This window comes from Pithys albifrons, chromosome 18 (assembly GCF_047495875.1).
Source record: "Pithys albifrons albifrons isolate INPA30051 chromosome 18, PitAlb_v1, whole genome shotgun sequence".
NCBI classification, from domain to species: domain Eukaryota; kingdom Metazoa; phylum Chordata; class Aves; order Passeriformes; family Thamnophilidae; genus Pithys; species Pithys albifrons.
The window spans coordinates 15,037,955-15,055,549 of record NC_092475.1 but is presented as its reverse complement, the minus strand read 5'-3'; the positions used below and the strand labels follow the sequence as shown (position 1 = coordinate 15,055,549).

The following is a 17,595-nucleotide window of genomic DNA, read 5'->3' as shown; positions in this document are numbered from 1 at the left end:
CCCAGCACTGAACCAAAGCTCCATCCTGCTGCATTGTTTCCCCCCAAAGTGCTTGACCTGTTGGGACTGTGAGAACTGGTCCTGTTTGACTGATCTGTGCCTGTGTCTTTGTGTTACAGTAAAGGGAGGACACATTTTTGGGGGTCTTTTGGTGATCAGTGAACTTATATTAACCCAGCGCTTTTTGGGGATGTGCTGTAAAAACCAGCTGGAGTTTGAGATGTGAGACCCACCAGCAGTCTCCTAAAAGGCAAGTGGGACATCAGCTGAGAGCAACTTGGATGGTGCAGATGCATCCCCTTGCTTGCTCTTGGAGTACATAACCTGTGGACACTGGTCTTTTCTGCTTGTTAACACATGCTGTGCATTCAGGTTGCTGGCTGTGGAAGCCGTTGGCTTTGTGGGCCAGTCTAATTACAGCTCATCCCCGCAAGATGTGTTTTAATGTAATTCACTCTTAGGTGGTGTTGGTGCTCTCTGTGACGAAGCTCCTTTGTGGAGCTGCAATAATCCTTGTGTAGCTCTCACTGTTTTGCAGTGCAAATCTGTATGGTGCCTCAGGCTGCCTCTTTTTAAGGTTTCAACAAGAACGGGTGTTGTTTTTGAGAAAGAGGTTGCAGAAAAAGGCAAAATCTTTTACCTGTCCTTGTAAAAATTCAGTGAGCCTTAGCACAGCATCAGCCTCTGAAAACAAACATTTGATTTTTTAAAGTTCTGTTTGTTGCTGTGCTCTTTTCCATTTGCACCTGAATGAAGGAGGGCAGGAGCCTGACACCATCTCAGGCTTTGTGTTGCCTTAAATGGGGAAGTGTCTTTCTCTGAAATCTTGTCCTCGTTGTCCTACTGAGCCTGAGACACGCCCCCAGGTATTGCACCGGCATTGCACGGGTAAAAATTTCTCCCCTCCCGAGTGACTTGGCAGCCCCCTTCCAGCCCCACATGGCAGCTCTCATCCTTCAGTCCTGCCCCTTGCCTGCCTGTTCTTGGGAATGGGTGGACATGGACCTGAAGCCGTGGCAGACCTGAGGCTTCTCCTAGCAGGGGTCTCCAGATGCTCTGTTCTGGCAGCCCCTTTCCAGCTCTCCTCGGCCTGCAGCTCCAGGCTTTCTCTAAAGGTTTCTCTAAGCCCCAGCCTCTGTACAGGCCCCTCCTGAGCCTTGGCAGCCCGTTGCCATCCCTGTTCCAGTTGTACCTCAAGGCTTCCTCTGTCCATCAGTGTTGCCCTGACCCTAATTTTATAGCTGAGCCTTTTGACAGTCCCTGTGCAGTCCAGGCTCTGTCCCTCTCCCATCTCTAACCCTGGCTCTAGCTCTCATATTTCCACAGAACAATTGAAAAGGCCCCACAGCCATTGCCTGGATGAAAAGTCACCCAGCCCAGCTGTCCTGCCAGCCCCTATTTGGATGTTGAAGCCCCAGCTCAGCTGTAAGCTCTGTCTTTCACTCAGCCCTCTTACTTTTCGTGAAGAACTGGAGGGAAGACCCCTAACCTGTGGCTCATGCCAAAGCTTTTGCTCAGCCCGGGACTCTGAGCCATTCTCACTTACCTCCCCCTCACGAGCCTGTGTGCTGTAAGGAAGGGCCCCCAGCTGTTTCTTGGTGAAAGGTGTCTCCCACATGGGTCTCTTGGCAGCCCCTCTCCCCAGGTGCAGTGTAGCCTTTCCTTTTAGTCCAGACCCTGGCCTTGGCGGCTGCTTTTCCAGCTGAGCTGTAGGAAAGGCTTCTGGGCCATCTTCCAGCCCAGCCAGCCCCTTGGCCTTTTGGCAGTCCCTTTCCAGCCCCACATGAGCTCTAGGCTTTGTCTGGACCCTGACCCTGGTTTTCTAGCTGAACCTTAGCCAAGTCCCCCAGCCTTTTTCCTCATGAAGGCTTTCTCCCAGGTGAGACCTTGTGCAGCCCTTGCTTTGCTCAGGGGAACCCCACCTCGCCCTGCTGCCTCTGCACCTCTGGGTTTTCTTTTTCTTAGCCATAGCCCTGAATTTCCTGAGAAGCCGTAGAGAAGTCTCCTGCCGATTACCTGGACCAGTATTTTCCCCCAGCCCAGCACTCTTGGAAGCTGCCAGGTACTTTTGCAGCCCCTTTTGCAGCCCCACTCCAGCTGCTGCTCTGGACTTTATTTGTCTCAGCATTATCCCAACCCTAATCTCATGGCCAAGGTCATTCTTGAGGAAGGTTTCTGCAAGCACAGGTCTTTTAGCAGCCCACACTTTCTTCTAGTGAGCCCTTTCTGGCCCCTCTCAAGCTATGAGTTTTGGCTTTCCTTCAACCCTAATCTTAATTTCCCATTTGAAGTCCAGCCAAGGGCTGCCAGAGGAGGCTTCTCCCAAGCCAGGTGTTGTGGCAGTTCCTGCTGTGCTGTTGCAGCCCCACTGCCCCCCCCAGCTGTCCTGTGCATGCAGAGGGCCTGTTCCCCAGGCCTGCCAGTGAAGCACAGCAGAGTTGTGGTCAGCTGGGGGTCCTTAAAATTTTATGTGCAGATTTCTGATTTTTTTTTTAAATCAGAAAACTGCTGTTTCAAAGTCCAACAATCAGACAGGGATTGTGCAATATGAAGTTGTTTCCCTGTTTCCCCTTCCTTCCCATTCACTCTCTAGGGGTGCCAGGTTGCCAGGTGCCTTCTGTCAGCAGGGCCGATGGAAGATGTGGCTGCTGGCACACACAGCCTGCTCCTTCCCAGTTTTACCTCCAAGCTTTGGATTTGGAGTCTGGCATTGCTGCTACCATGCAGCATTGGTGGGTAGTATTTTTTTGTGGAACAGCAGCCTACAGAAGTTCAGCTAATAGTGCTGGAGAGCACCTAGACCGGAGCATTTTCAGGCTTTTGAGCATTTCCATTGGTGTCCTTTAAATATTCTCTTGAGTTCTGAGGTGGTGTGGTTGAAATGCAACCAAGGCCATGGTCACCCCAGACCTCAGGCTCCTGGAGAGGGGGAGAGGTGCTGCTCTGAGAGGGGGGCAGCAGATGCTGCTGCTGCCCAGGCATGGAGGCAGCACTGCCCTGGATCTGGCATTGCACACCTCCATAACGAACTTCTTTATGGGCACAACCAATTTCTCAGACTTTAAAAGAGTCTGGGGATCTCATATGGCTCTTAAAGATAACCTGCAGAGATCTGAATGAAAAGGAGCCAACAGCAAGATGCCAAGTGCCTGTGCTGAGGGCTGTGAGCTCCGATCCAGGCTGCCCCTTGGAGCATGGGCAGCAATGCCATATGCCTTGCACTCGGTCTGGTCTGCACCCACTCTCTGCTGCTCTGTGGGAAGGAGTGGGAGATGTCAGGGTTGGACCTCTGATGGAAAATCTGCATATTTTATATTTTCCTAGTGTGAAACTACAGCCTTTGAATCTGGAAGATAGTTTCAATAAACCAAGTCTGAGTTTAAACTCTCTTTGAAAACTTTTCTTTTTCTTGGGATAAGCAGGAATAACAAACTATGAGCCGTTCATCCCACGGGGCTGAGTGGCCAGCACCCTGCCTCCCCTGGCCCAGCAGTGCTCCCAGAAAGCTGAAAATGGTTGGTACTTCCCCTCCCTTGGCAATTCTTTGGTCCTCTGCAGCTGATCTGAGCTATTCTCAGAGCTAACAGCTGGCCCAGGCAGGGTCCAGGGCGGGGGGCTGTGCACCCAGAACCCAGGCTGGGCTCTGCAGCAGCCTGTGATTGACAGGGTCGTGGCCCCAGGAGGAGCCCTCAGTGTGGCTGCCCGTGGTGGGGTCCTCCCCTGCAGCCTCTGTCCCCACCAGCGCGGGCTCGCCTGTGCCACAGTTCCCAAGTGAGCTGGGTCTGTGGGTGAACTTCACACAGAGCTCACCATGGTTGTCACACAACGTGATGAGGATTAGAAATTATTTATTCTTCTGCGGTAGTTTTAAACGCTGACAGTTTTGGATGCAGTGGTTCTCTCTGGGAGCTTTGTGCAGGCAGAGTAGATCCATCAGGATTTCCTCTGGAAGCTCTTAGCCTGCAGGGGAGGAGGTGTGTGTTGCAGCAAGCATCTTCCCAGCCAGACTGAAGCAGCAAAACAATGCATGCTGCTTGCTCTGGTTACAGACTGCTAGCTGTGCCCTATGTTAATTTAATTAATATTACAGAATAATTAATTAATATTAGAGAATAGAATTTGGCCAAAAATATATGTGTCCCATTAAATCAGGGACTTTGAGACTGCTGTGGGACATGTCTGAGGTTATCTGAGATCTGTTTGGTGTGCCAAGGGGGACCCTGAAGAGCTGCTGTTTTCAGACTGTGCACAAGTTACAGGCATACTGGCTTTTTAACTATTTTTGCAAACCACATACTAAGAATTCTTTGGTGTCCTGTGACAGGTTGTCTTTGAGATTACCTGCTTCCAGCACTGTGACTGCCAATGCTTCTTAGAGCCTCATGCTCACAGTGCTGTTGCTGTGGATTTCTCTGTGAGCCCCATGTGCCATCAGTGGCCGTGTGGGAGACATTGCAGTGGGACATGGGGGCTGCTTGCAGGGTACTGCACAGATGTCCATCACCCAGCCTGCCCTGACCCAAAGGCTTCTCAGATCGGGTGATAACAGTGATACTTCAGATGTGTTCAGCTCTTCAGGCAAATGTGGGCCCGAGATCAAAGTCTGCTGTGTCAGCCTGATGCTGTGCAGTCAGACTCACAGAGGGGTTGTGCGATGTTCTCCCAGGCTGGCCCTTGCTCTGGGCAGGCAGCGTGGCCAGGGAAGCACTTCCAGAGACTTGGTAAAAAGCCAGGGATACCTTCTCAGTGGAGGGACATCTCAGCACAATTGAGAAAAAGAGCTGGAAGCTGTTCTTGATGGGACTGGGGACCTCCTCTAGGCAGTGTACTCTAAAGTGAGGTGTGGTTGGTCTCAGCATTTTCCGTGCTGGACAAACAGATCTGTAGAGGAGCTCTTCCTTAGGGACTGGCACGGACTCCACTGAGCCTTCCCCAGCCTGCTGCGTTTGCCCCATTTGCTCAGTGATACCAGCCCTTCCAAACATTGGATGTGTTGTTGAATTGCTGATCACTCCAAGCAGAGTTTTGTCTTGGATTTTCCTGGGGATTGAGTGCAGAAAGGGAGAGTGCTGTGTTATTTCCAGCTTCAGTCCTCCCTGACCTCAGGCCAGCCTTCCCCAGAGCGCAGCCCTCGGCATGTGGAGCAGCAGCAGAGCCGGGGTCCAGCACGTGAGGCATTCCTCCTGCTTTTGCACCATGGGGCTGCCTGTCTGCTCTTTTTAGGCCCCTATAAATATAGATATAATCCAAAATAATAGGGAGACAGAAGCAAGGTAGGTGCAGAAACCCAGGCTTTTCCCGTTGCAGCGCTGACCCACATGGGAGCTTGGGACAGAGCTGCAAGAGAAGGCTCTCTGAAGCACAGTTGGGGCAGGGACATGCTGTGTGACATATGTCAACAGGAGCTTTGGTGTTGAATGGTGCCATAGGTTGGCAGCTGGAAGATGTTTGGGAGGAGAGAATGTGCACTCAGGCTGGAGTGTCAGCTGGGCAGAGAGTTTCAAGGGAACATGGTGGTTTAGAACAATGGAGGAATGTGCAAAGAGAACCGCAGCTCATGTGAACTTGCCTCTCCAGGGTGGCTTGATCCTGTCAGGGTATTGTCTGAGCACCAACCACTTCATTTCTGTGCTTCAGAGCTTTTTATGAGCCAGGAAGGATGTGTTGCCAGTGTAGCTGTGAAATCCTTGCCTAGCATGTATTTGGGAAACTCACCATTTCGTTTGCAGAAGTGCACTCCACTGTGGTGTGCTGGAAGGATCTGTGTGGCACCCCAGACAGTGACAGGAAGGTGCTGCAGACAGCAGGGCAGAGTGGGACCCTGAGCTGGTGAGCAAGCGAGTCCTGCCAACCATGCGTCCTGCTCACTGGGCTCCTGCACTTTGGGATGTGCATTAGTACCTGTTCTGTTGTGCTTGGAGTTGAATCTATCTACTGCTTGGGTGCTGTACACTTGGCACCTGCTCCTGCCATATGCAGAAGGGTATACCTGCTGCTCCAGAACATTTCCTAGCTCAGCTTCATCTGAGTGCTCATACTCTTCCTAGGTGTGTGCAGGGCAAGTGCTGGACTCTGGTGGTGGTGTAGCAGCTGCATATACAAGTGGACTCTTTGGTGGTCTGTTTATGTTGCCCAGCACATGCATCAGTCAGGGGTTGGGCTTGAGGGTGAGTGCACAAGTGTGCGTTTTGTTTGCTCAGAACTAGATTTTCAGCAGGTGGTGCTGAGCAAGCAAGAAATTGGATGCTTTGGTACAGAGACATGTTGTGTGGTGGAAAGTTTGGAAAGGCGCTTTGGGTTTTGTGCCAGCATCCACCTCTCCTTCTGACATGTAACAGGGCACAGGCAATGGCAGTCCGTCTTTCCATCAGGTATGATCTTGAAAAGCATCCTCAGCGGTGGCCCATCTGTCATGTCTTTGGCCTGGGCAGTCCCTGGGGCTGCTCACGGTGATTGTGAAAGGCAGTGTTGTGTTCCTGTGTCTCTGTTCATATGGATGAGTTAATGTGGTATGTGGGTGCTGGTGGCACACACCAGCCAAGCCTCTGCGATCCTGCGGCTGCAGCTCAGATGCCCTGCAAGCCCTGTGCCTAAGCCAGGCCAGGAGGACTAGCTCACACATGTTTCCTTTATGTGTTGACCTCCTCCCACAGACTTGGCAAGTGTGTTTCTGAAATGCCAGTTCAAAGTTCTTTGCGAACCGTGGAGATCTTTCTCTTTACAGGCTGACTAGTCAGAGCTGCTGTGGCTTCTCTGTGCCTTTGCTTGCAGCTCATTTTCAGTGGCCCTTTTTCTGCTCCCCCTGAAGATCATAGTGAGAAGATCTCCCATTTCTGAGGGAAAATGGAGGTGAACCACTGTGCAGGATGTGTGCTGACAGAGCTGCACGTACAAATGGGATCACAGATCGCTCCTCGCAGTGAGCCGTGGTTGCTGCCACAGAGTGCTCACAGGGCTGGTGCTGGGCTGTGTGCTGGAGCACTGCATATGTCCACAGGGTACTGGGAGCACATGACCCACATATTAGCAAGTCTCAGCCTCTGAGGTGGGAAAGTCCAGCTGCAGAGGAGCCACTCTTGTGGGAATGCTTGTAGAAGAGGGAGAGCACATGGTCACTGCTCGGTCTTGGGTTAATGTTGGCTCAGTTGTGGAATTTGTGGTAATGTTTTTGACTTCTACACAGATGCTGCAACTCCTGGAGGAGCCCAGGCTGGAGTGACAGGAAATACTGGCATGATGTGGACTCAGTCTGGTGTAGGGGTGGCTTGTGCTTTCAGAACAATAAAAATATATCCAAGAGAGTAGAATAATAACCTGATGTGCCTCAAATTGTGTAACCAAAAACGTCACTGCTAGCAGCAGATGCTGTGTAGAGGCTGTGCCACAGCAAGTTGGGCTGCTCATGGAGACAGACAAACCACAGCTTTCAGTACTGCTCTGCTCATCTCTTGAAATGCAACAAGACATTTCAGAGTGCCTGGTCAGCCTGCCAGTGTGTACCATGGTGGTGTGCTCGCCACGGGTGCACAGTGCCTGGCCCTGGGGGGTTGCCAAGGAGGTCATACCACGACCTCATGAAGGAAGACTTGCCCTTGGCTACTGAAAGTGCTGGTGCCTGCCTGGTGCAGGGGTGTTGCAGCCTGGCAGCACAGGCGTGGGACGTGCGTCAATTAAAAGGCATAAAAAGGCATAAAAACTTGAGCATGGAGAATGAACACTCCCCACGTGTAACAGTGGCAATAAAGCTGAGTCTGGCAGCCTGGAGCGCTGGCATGGTGTGCTAGTGTGAACATGTTGATCTCCATATGAAAACCATAAGCTTATTTAGAAAATTGGGCTGTCTCATTTGAGATTAGAGTTTCTCCTATAATCTGCAAATATTTAATTAGCATGGAAATGGCTAGTTAAGTGGGGTTCTCAGTGCATATATATAGCTGCATTCCAGTGTGGTGGTGCTCCCTAGCAGGTGGTGTGCTTCCCTTCAGGATGTTGGACAAGTTCCTGGCTCTGAGACCAGGCAAGATGCTCTGGATGCAGCAGGCAAAAGGAGACCACAGCACCAGGCAGACAGAAATGTGTCCCTTTCCTCCTGTCCAGCTTGCCCCCCAAGAGGTGATGGCAAGAGATGTTTGCTCCACAGGATTATGAACAGTACAGTTAAATGCCCCAGGTTCCCTGGTATCTGGAGTCCCAGCTGGCCACAGTGAGTCTGGCCCCTGCCAGCACAGAGTTTAGTGGAGCCTTCCACAGGCCAGAATGGCGTGTCATCCCAGGAGTTGGAGCAGGGCCCTGTGAGGCCCTGTGGTGCTGCCAACCTCTGAGGGCACCCTCTCTGCAGCCAGCTCTGACTCTGGAGACCGAGTCTCTCTCCTGACACCTGTGGGGACTTTGCGAGGCGTGTCCTTGAATTAATTTGCATGTGGTTGAAGTGGATATTTCAGTTAGAATCATTGAATTGCTAAGGTTGGAAGAGACCTTTAATATCAAGTCCAACTGTCCACCCAGCACTACCACTGTAACCACAAAACCACATCAACCAGTGCCACATCCAGAAGCCTCTTAAACACCTCCAGCCATGGTGACTCCACCACTCCCCTGGGCAACCTGATCCAATGCCTACCCACCCTAACAGTGAAAAGTTTTTTTCTAATATCTGGTCTGAATCTCCCTTGTCTCAGCCTAGGACCATTCCTGCTGTCCTGCTGGTCCTCTCACTGCAGGCGTGGTTGAAGAGACTGGCCCCATCTCATACAACCTCTTGACAGGGAGTTATAGAGAGCAGTGAGGTCCCCCTGAACTTCCTCTTCTCAAGACTAAATAAACTCAGCTCCCTCAGCTGTTCCTCATAAAATACATTCTCTAGATCCTTCAGAAGCCTTGTTGCCCTTTGCTGGACATACTCCAGCCCCTCAGTGTCCTTTTTAAAGTGAGGGGCCCATAAAAGAACACTGAAGGTGCAGCCTCACCAATGCTGAGTACAGGAGGATGTTCACTTCCCTGGTCCTGCTGGCCACACTATTATTGATACAGGCCAAGATGCCACTGCCCTTCTTGGTCACTTGGGCATACTGCTGCCTCATACTGGGCTGGCTGTCAGCCAGCATCCCTAAGTCCCTTTCTGCCCAACAGTTCTCAAGCCCCTCCTCCCTCAGCCTGTAGCACTGCAGGGGGTTGCCTTGACCTGCACTTGCCTTACTGAACCACGTGCTGTTGTCCTTAGCCCACTGATTGAGTCTGTCCAGGTCACTCCATAGAGCCTTCCTACCCTCAAGCAGATCTTGAGGTTAAACTGTCTTCTTTGGATCTAACTGGTGTCCCAACCTTGTTTTATCAAGACAGATGCACACACTGGCTTCAGTGCTATGGAAAAATACAGGTGTAGGGTGGGTTGTGTGCCTATAACAAGAGGATGAAGCATGAAGAAGACCTGTCTGCTGCTTGACATGACACTGCTGAGCATGACACTGCCCTGCCATGGGGCTGGCCTAGCCCTGTCCCTGCTTGCTGTGCCAAGCAGCTGGGCTCTGACAGTGATGGGACATGAGTGCCTGGAATGGCTGGGTGGAGCATGGTGTGTTCAGGATGATGTATGGGGGGCAGGCAGAAGAATAAAGACCTATAGATGTTTCTTCTTGGCTCTTTGAGAAAGAGGAGAGTCTGTCTGCTCTGGTCTTGTCTGTCTAATGCTGACTGTAGGCTGAGCCAAGTGTTTTGAGGGCACAGTCTGTCCTGGGCTGTGGCCAGTGGTGAGGACTCCTTGACACTTCCCTTCCAAGGACAACAGTGGCTCATTCTGCAGCTGTGGGCAGCCCTTGCTGCTGAGAGGAGGAGGCACATGGTCTGGTAGCTGCCACCCTGCCAGCACCAGAGCAGGTGCTGTGTGGGGTACCCTCTGGGTTCAATTGTGTCTCCCACAGCTCATCACTGGGTGTGAATCTGGGTACAAAGAAAGGTGTGTACTGAGAGGTGGCTGCTCTGCTTCAGTCATGGAGAAACCTCCTCCTGGGCTCTGTTCTGCCATATCCTTTCTTGAACCTGTGCCCCTGTCCTCTCTGGTCCCCTCTGGTCTGGATGCCCGTTCAAAGCTGCCAGTGTGCTGGCCCAGAGCTCCTCCATGGCTGTGTGTCAGTGCTGCCAGCTGTGCTTGGCTTGCCCAGGGGCTGAGCCCCTGCCCTGGCCTTGCAAACCCCTGTAGCCAGGGTGGTGTGCAGCCTCCTGCCCTCGTGGGGCTGCCAAGGGCCTTCCCTCATACTGACTTGAACCTGGGAAAAGTTGGTCATGGCTCATGTTGCACTCCCTGGGGAAAACGGATACTAGGACTGGGCAGGTAGGTTACCCTGCTCCAGCCTGGTTCAGAGGTGCCCTGGGAAGGAGAATGGCAATCTGCAGGCAGAGGGCTGCTTTGGCAGCGTGGTCCCAGCTCTCCATCATGGCTGGAGAGCCCAAGAACATCCCTGCCCCACACAGCCATTCCTGGGAGCACTGCACTTGGAGGATCCCCCAACTGCCTGCTCAGTGTCCTGGAGAAGATCCTGTACCTGGCCTCCTGCTGCTGGTGATGAGGCTTATAAAGCCAGGCTGAGGCTCAGTCCCCTGTGCAGCTGGCTCACAGTGCTGACTGCCCTTCCCTGCCTGCAGCCATTGTCCTGCCAGCCCAGTGCCACCTGCTTGAGATCCTGCCCTAGCCCGAGGATTGGGTGCCTGCGAAGGAACAGGCAGGGTGGTGCCAGAACAGCAGCTGATGGGAGCAGAGGCCAGGGCTGTGGGACAGCCACCAGGGCTGATGGCAGCAGGGCCCTGCAGCTCTTACTGGGCACTGGAGGTAGCAGAGCTGGGCCACTTGCTCACTGCAGCACCAAGTGTCTTGGCCTTCTTCACCCTGGTTCATTCTTCAGGCTGCTGCAGATGCCTGTGCTAACACCATACAAAGGCAGTGAGCATGCTGGGGCCTGGGCCACTGAATGCGTGTGATCCACAAGATACAATTTTTTTTTTTTAACATTGAATAAAGCCAAAAGCCCTGAAAACCCAGAGCCGAGCGATAGGCCTCTTGCAGGCCACACAACGAGAGACTTTGAGCCTGGGCTAGCCCCGTCCTGAGGAACTTGTAGCAAGGTATTTATCCTGACTTTAGCTTGCTGGAAGTTTTGCTGCCACTCCTTCCCTGGCATCTCATGGGTCTCAGTGAAACTTCCTGTGTGTTCCATGTGGAGCCCTTGCTCTGCTGGGATGGGAGAAGAGGGCTACAGGTGCCCTCTCTGGGTTCACTTTGGCCTTGCCTCAGGCATTGAAGGTGGCCAGAGCTGCACTGGTGAGATGCAGCAGCTCCTGGAGGCTGCAGATGGATGTACCAATGTCCTGCCCTACTGCCATGGGAGCATCCTGTGCTGCTGGATCCCATCCTGGTGCTATCCACACAGCTGTGTCAGCTGGAGACATGCACGGACATCAGTCATAATGCCAGGTACCAGGGCTCAGCCTGCAGCCTGGAATTTGATTGGATGGTGTGAGCTCTGTTCTGGGGCTGGCTTGCAAAAACATTCTGTCTGCCAGTGGATGGTCCAGGCACTTAGTTCGTGTCGGGCAGCAAATCTTTGGGGCAAGGAGGTAGCGAGGAGAGCTCCCTGAGCACAGAAGGGACCCCACACCTTGCCAGGGCTCTGGGGGACCTCACAGCCTTTTGATGATGGAAAGAACAGAAGAAAATTGATTGAACACTGGAACCAGGCTCCCCAGGTCATGGCACCAAGTTTGTCTGAGTTCAGGAAGCATTTGGACAATGCTCTCAGGCATGTGGTGTGGTTCTTGGGGTGTCCTGTGCAGAGCCAGGAGTTGATCTCACTGATCCTGATGGGTCCCTTCCATCTCAGCATATTCTGGGATTCTAAAGTCTGTCAGTGGAAGAGCTGGGAAGCAGAGCCAGGGCAAGGGCAACTGCTGCCCTGGGAGGGAGGAGGGACTGGGTGGGCCCTGCTAGGCCTTGCTGGGTGCCAGCTGGGGCTGGTGGGGGAGGACCAGTACCCTCGAGTGCTGCTGGCAAGGAGGGGTAAGCTGAGCACCTTGCAGCCTCCTGCAGCACAGAAACCACTGTGAAAGATGAACCAAACCCAGGTCTTCAGCACTTCTGGCTGCAAGCACACCCTTGGGATAGGACTGCTCTGCTGGAGCCCAGCAGGAATGTTCTGAGCTGCTCTGGCCACTGGATCTGAAATCTCTGCCTGGTCCTTCCTGGAGAGCACTGCTGCAGATGCACATGTCTTCTAGCTCTGTATCCTCCGGGCTCTCCTGGGGCACATTTGGAGTAGAACAGGAGAGGCTGTCAGGCTTAGCCATGAGAAAGAAGTCCTGTGTCATCCTGTCCACAGATACCATCAAACTCCTCCCTGCTCAGGTGGTGGCACTGGGTGCCTTGCCTTGTTTCCACCAAGCATGACTTGGATGTGGACCATGCTGGCCTGGCCCATGCCATGTAGCCAGGATCAGAGTTAGAACCCTTTACCTCATCTTGGTGTGGTGGGCATGTGCCATGGACCAGCATCGCCATGCACTCAGTCCCCTCACACTGGCCTGAGCGCTGCCCACCTTTAGGGCCCGTTGGGGTTTGGTGAGATCTGGGCCTGGCAGGGTGCTGGGCAAGGGAACACGCTGGGACATCACTGAGGCTGGCCAGGGAGCTTGTGCCCAGCGAGTCTGACAGCTCATGGCTTGTGGAATGGGATTTGTTTTTAGACACAAATCCCACAAACACCTGCCTCTCCTTTCCCTCCTGACTACAGGAGGCAGGTGTTTGTGGGATTTGTGTCTAAAACACTTGTCAAATACTCCTGAGCTCTTTGGCACCCACTGCTGGCACTGTGGCTGCCCAAAAAGCATCTACTGCTGACAGCTCTGTTGCCTGTGCCGTGGCTGAGGCAGCTGTGGGAAGGGCATGGGACTGTGACCTCACCCTGTCCTCCTGACTGAGCACACATCCTGGGGAGCTGTAGCAGTGCCCCATCCACCTGGGATCGGTGCTGCTCCCAGTGCTGGCCCTGTGTGTGGTGGGGCTGCTCCTGGCGTTCTTACCGCCACAGCACCAGCAGGAGGAGGACAGAGATCCCAGCTTGCTCCTGAATGTGGCAGTGTCCAACCTGTGCCCAGAAGCAGAGGAATAAGGCCTGGCCAGGTGCGTGTCTGCTGGGCAGCCAGCCTGGTGCCGAGTGTGTTTGACAGCGCATGGAAGGCGTGCTGGGCGGCGTGTCTCTGTGTTTGGGCACAGCTGCTCCGGCAGTGCCTGCAGGGAGCTGTAGCCACCATGGAGAGATGAGCTAAAAGGTGCTGCTGGCTAAGCTGGACCACAGCTACTGGTTGCAGGGTGCCTGGGGGAGCATTCTTTTTGTCCCACAGAGCTGTCAGGGTGCTGCATTGCCACAGACCCCTCCTTGGTGCTCTCCTCCAAAGGGGACAGTGTGGGGACATGGTCACACAGGCCTCTGGCACTAAGGTGGTGCTGAGAGCTGGACTTGAAACTGCATCCCCTCTGGCCAGGCCTGCTATGGGGAAGTTGCTTGGGTATCAGCCCTGCCTGAAGCCCATCCTCCTCCTGTGGGCTGCGAGGTCACAGGCCTGAGGGCACAGCCAGGGCTCCTGCAGCTCGTGGGGAGATGCTGGCTGCCAGCATTGCTCTTCCTCTCCTTGCTAGCCCCATCCTCGTCCCCACAGCAGCTCTTCTGTGGGGGTGGGCAGAGAGCTTGCAGCCTGCCTCAAGCTCCTGCATCATCCTCTCTGCGTCTCCTTCTGCTGTCATTGCTGCTTGGCAGAGGCTGCTTTGTTTACTGTTTCCCTCTGCTGCTGCAGAGTTTTCAGCATCTGACATGTCTCAGTAGGGCCTGGGATGTATTTGGACCTCTGGGGTATTGGAATGTGTTCTCTGCCAGCCCTGGGTGTGCCACTTCTTGCTGAAACTGCTGTGACTGCCAGGTTGGTCTTGCACAGTGGGTTTCAGGTAGCACCAAGCTGTGGGGAGATCTGTGATTGGGCTTCTTGCTGCGGCTCACTAGAGCAGATGTCACAGGGTTGTCCCTGAGAGTGTTTCACTCCAGCAGCTTTGTCGCTCTGGGCAGCACTGGGGTTGGTTGAGCCTCCTGGAGGGGTGAGTGGAAGGATGAAGTACCTCAAATTCACCAGTCTCGTCATTGTGAATTTTTTTTTTTGTGTTGTGTCTTGCAGAAATAACATTCATCCCAGATTTGATGATAATGAAAATACAGAAAAAAGAAAAGCAGGTTTGTGACCCTCTCTCCTTCTCCCATCTCAGCTGGCAAGGCCTGGGTGCCATGTCCTGTGTGCTATGTGGGAATTGTTGCTGTGGATGGGTGTTGGGAAGGAGGCCAGGGTGGGGCAAGTGTCTTGCATTTCCAGACTGCCTTGCAGCTCAGCACCTTGAAACTTCATCTGAGCTGCAGCCTGGGGTGGGCCATTGATCAGGGTGGGTTTTATCTTCAGCAGTGGTAATGCTCTTGTTTTGGTGCTATACCCAGTGAAGGAGCAGCCCTTCTTTTGCCACAAAGCCCATAGTATTGGTTCTATGCAGTATCTCATTACAAAACCACACATTTGCTGTGATTGCTGTTACTAACATGATGCTGAAAGACTAACACAAGCTGTGAGGTTGGGGAAAATCATGTCTGGGAGCTGTGAAAGCTTGGTCAGGGAATCTTCTTCCTTTACTCAGAAAAAATTCCATCCCACCAAGCTGCCATTTCTGGATTGCCCGATTGGATCGTAATAACCTGCTGCTCCCAGAGGAGATTTATGAGCCAGTGGTCTCTGTATGAACCACGTGCAGAGGAAGAGCCTGACCATCAGCACTCTGTGGGGAAAGGACCTGTTAGATGTGTGGAGCCTCGCTCTGCCTGCAGGGGTGAAATATGGCTGGAGGTATAAAACAAACTGGTCTGCCCAGAGCTAGTTTGTGTCTGTGCTGCTTTTAATGGGAAACCATTAAATTGAGCATTGAGCTAAGGGGTAAATCTCTCTTGAGAGCACAAGCCAGTGCCTTTTCTAACCAGCAACGTGTGCTGCTCAGGACACTCCAGATCACACCACCATGGCAGGTTGATGGGAGGAGGAAGGTGGAAGAGGTGAGTTTGCTGTTCTGAGCTTGCAGCAAGGCAAATACTGTGGATGTTGGAAGGTGTGTACAGACCACTAGTACTGTAGGAGGTAGTGAGTTTATCAGTGGGTCCTAAAGATGCTGTGAAGAAGCAAAGCCAGCCTCGAGGTGAGGAGGATGAGGGCAGCATGGCAGGTCTTGCATACCAGCACAGCTGGATTGCTTCTGACATGGGGCAGGGCAAGGCCTGGAGGAGAGCTGGGTGCCTTGGGGCATGGGTCTGTGATCTCCCTCCTCTGATGGCGAAGCCCAGGTAAGAAATTCACACCACTCTTGGGCAAATAATAGTAGTTTGTCTGCTCTGAAATGTGATTGCTGAGATGATGTGGGTTTTAAGCACAGCAGATCCATCCTCCACCAGCATTGGAAGATTTTAGAGGGCCCAACTGCCGAATTGTTTTGTGTAAAAAAACTATCTGTGAGAGAGATAAAGACATGCTGGTATGAGCAAGGCGAGGCAAAAGTCCAGCTGCTCATCTCCTGAGCTCTCTGAGCCAGCAGCAATGTAGGACAATCCTTGTAGCATGTCATGGGGTGGGCTGCTGCTTTTCCAGGTTCAGTGTTTGGAAGAAAGCCTGGCTAAGCTGCGCTCCTGGGGGCACTCTGGGTTCCTGGTTAAAGTGGTGAAGGGGTGGGTGACTCCCTGTCACATTCAGCAGAGCATCATTGAGGGCAAAACTGGCAAGAGCTGCCATTTCACATCACTCTGGACATGTGAGCCACAGGAACACCACACCTTGTAAACAGACTTCTCATGGCACCAAGGAGGCCCTTCCATTGAGCAGTCTCTGGAGAAGATGAGAGGCTCTCAAGGGTCATGCATTTCTGTGTCTCCCTGCCAGCCTCTCACCTGCAGACGCTCCATGTTGGTTGTCATGGAGGTGTAGGTTCAGGCCTATGAATGAAAAGGCTGGCAAAATGCTCTCTGCTTTCTCAAGCCCTTGGCTGCCCTGGGCCAGTGCCTTGTCATGCCCATGTCCACTGCCAGTGGATTAGGAAACCTGGGCTGAAGAGCTGGGGTCTCACAGTGGGCTATTTGGGAAGGAGCCCCTCTCAGTGCATCTTTGGTGCCCCTGCAGCAGTGCCACTCTGCCTTCATAAAGTTCCTGGGCACTGCCAACTGGTGCACTATGTGAGAGGCTGTTGTTAGCACAGGCAGGGTCTGTGTTTGCACGACTCTTCTTCCTTCGTAAGGCACAAAAATCTGGTGGATTTGTCACCAAGCTGTGACTAACTCGTGAAACCTGTCACTTCCCTCATGACTTAGGAGTTTTCATGCCAAGGTGCCTTGTCTGCTGGCAGAGGTGGGACAAAGGTGCCTGGTTACTCCTGAGCAATGACAAGTGATGAATTTTCTTTGAGGACTCAGGAGCACCATTGTTCCTGGGCTGCCTCTCCTGCCTGTGTCCTGTTTGTCCGGGGGCACTGAGGAGTCTTCTGTTCCTTATTTCTGCCAAGTCTGACTTGCTGAATAACCTGAGAAATATTGAACTAAAATAAATGCAGTTATCCCACAGTGCCTCTAAATCTCCTTATTCTACAGCCAATGAAATGCTCCCATCCTGCGTGAACTGTGGGAGCAGAGCAGATTGCTTGCCTCTTGGAGACAGAGAGGTGGAAAGCCCTGTGACCCCTTAGCTCCTACCTTCTCCTGGAGGGCTCCTCTGACTTTTCAGCCTGGACTTGGAGGTGGCAGGAATGGCTGGATCCCCTGTGGTGTGCAGCTGGCAGTGTGGGGCTGCAGTGGGGAGCAGCCCTGGGCTGCAGGCACTGTGTGGCTGCTGGGCTGCCCTTGCAGCAGGGAGGCCCGTAGGAGGACCTGTGGGAGCTCTGCTTGCCTTTGCATCAAGCACTCACTGCATAGAAGGAAGGATTTTCCTAAATTTTATGGGTCTGTTTAAGCAAAAGGTGAGCTTTGCTAACAGAAAGTACTGCTGAGTTACCAGAGCAGGGTCCTGAGCAGTGGGAACCAGTGCAGGGAGGTGGGAACTATCTGAGCCTAAAGGCACTTGTGTCTGTGTCCCAGGCTTTGTCTATGGGCTGCTGGTCCATACTGGGCTTTTTTTTTGTCATGATGAGACTGTCAGGTGTGATGGCCCTTGGACCTGGGTGCATGGAGGAGTTTTGGACACCTGCTTGGTAAGGATGAAGGGCAACAGGAGCAATGAGCTGCCAGGGTGCTCTTTGCCTGCACTCATGGCCAGAGTGCTGCTCCTGGTCCTCCCAAGCTCATTCCCTGCCTTCCTTCCCACCCTGACAGAGAGGACTGAGCAGAGGCGACAGCCTGAACAGCCCATGACAGCGGCATTGCCCTCTGCCCCACCCATGTGCTGTGCCAGGGTGGTGGGGACACGTGTGCCCAGTGCCGGGGCTGGCACAGGCACGAGCTGGAGCTTCCTGGCCGTACTTGTTGAGGGCTGCGTCATGGGGGAGCGTCTTGG

At 53.1% G+C, this 17,595-nt stretch overlaps 1 protein-coding gene across 9 annotated transcripts in view; it reads left to right on the top strand.

Annotated features, from left to right (window-relative positions):
- CHD6 (chromodomain helicase DNA binding protein 6) overlaps positions 1 to 17,595 on the top strand; it is a 90,438-nt gene that overhangs the window by 17,312 nt on the left and 55,531 nt on the right. For 4 of the 9 annotated variants that reach the window (XM_071573207.1, XM_071573206.1, XM_071573205.1 and 1 more), the window contains exons 1-2: positions 11,231 to 11,464; positions 14,209 to 14,264. The exons of 1 other annotated variant lie outside the window; for it this stretch is intronic. In XM_071573207.1, the coding sequence (XP_071429308.1) occupies positions 11,317 to 11,464; positions 14,209 to 14,264 (204 nt within the window). In that variant the 5' untranslated portion in view covers positions 11,231 to 11,316. Of the gene's footprint in view, positions 1 to 11,230; positions 11,465 to 14,208; positions 14,265 to 17,595 lie in introns of those variants that run through there. 4 more of the 9 variants (XM_071573212.1, XM_071573209.1, XM_071573208.1 and 1 more) reach the window with 2 other exon arrangements.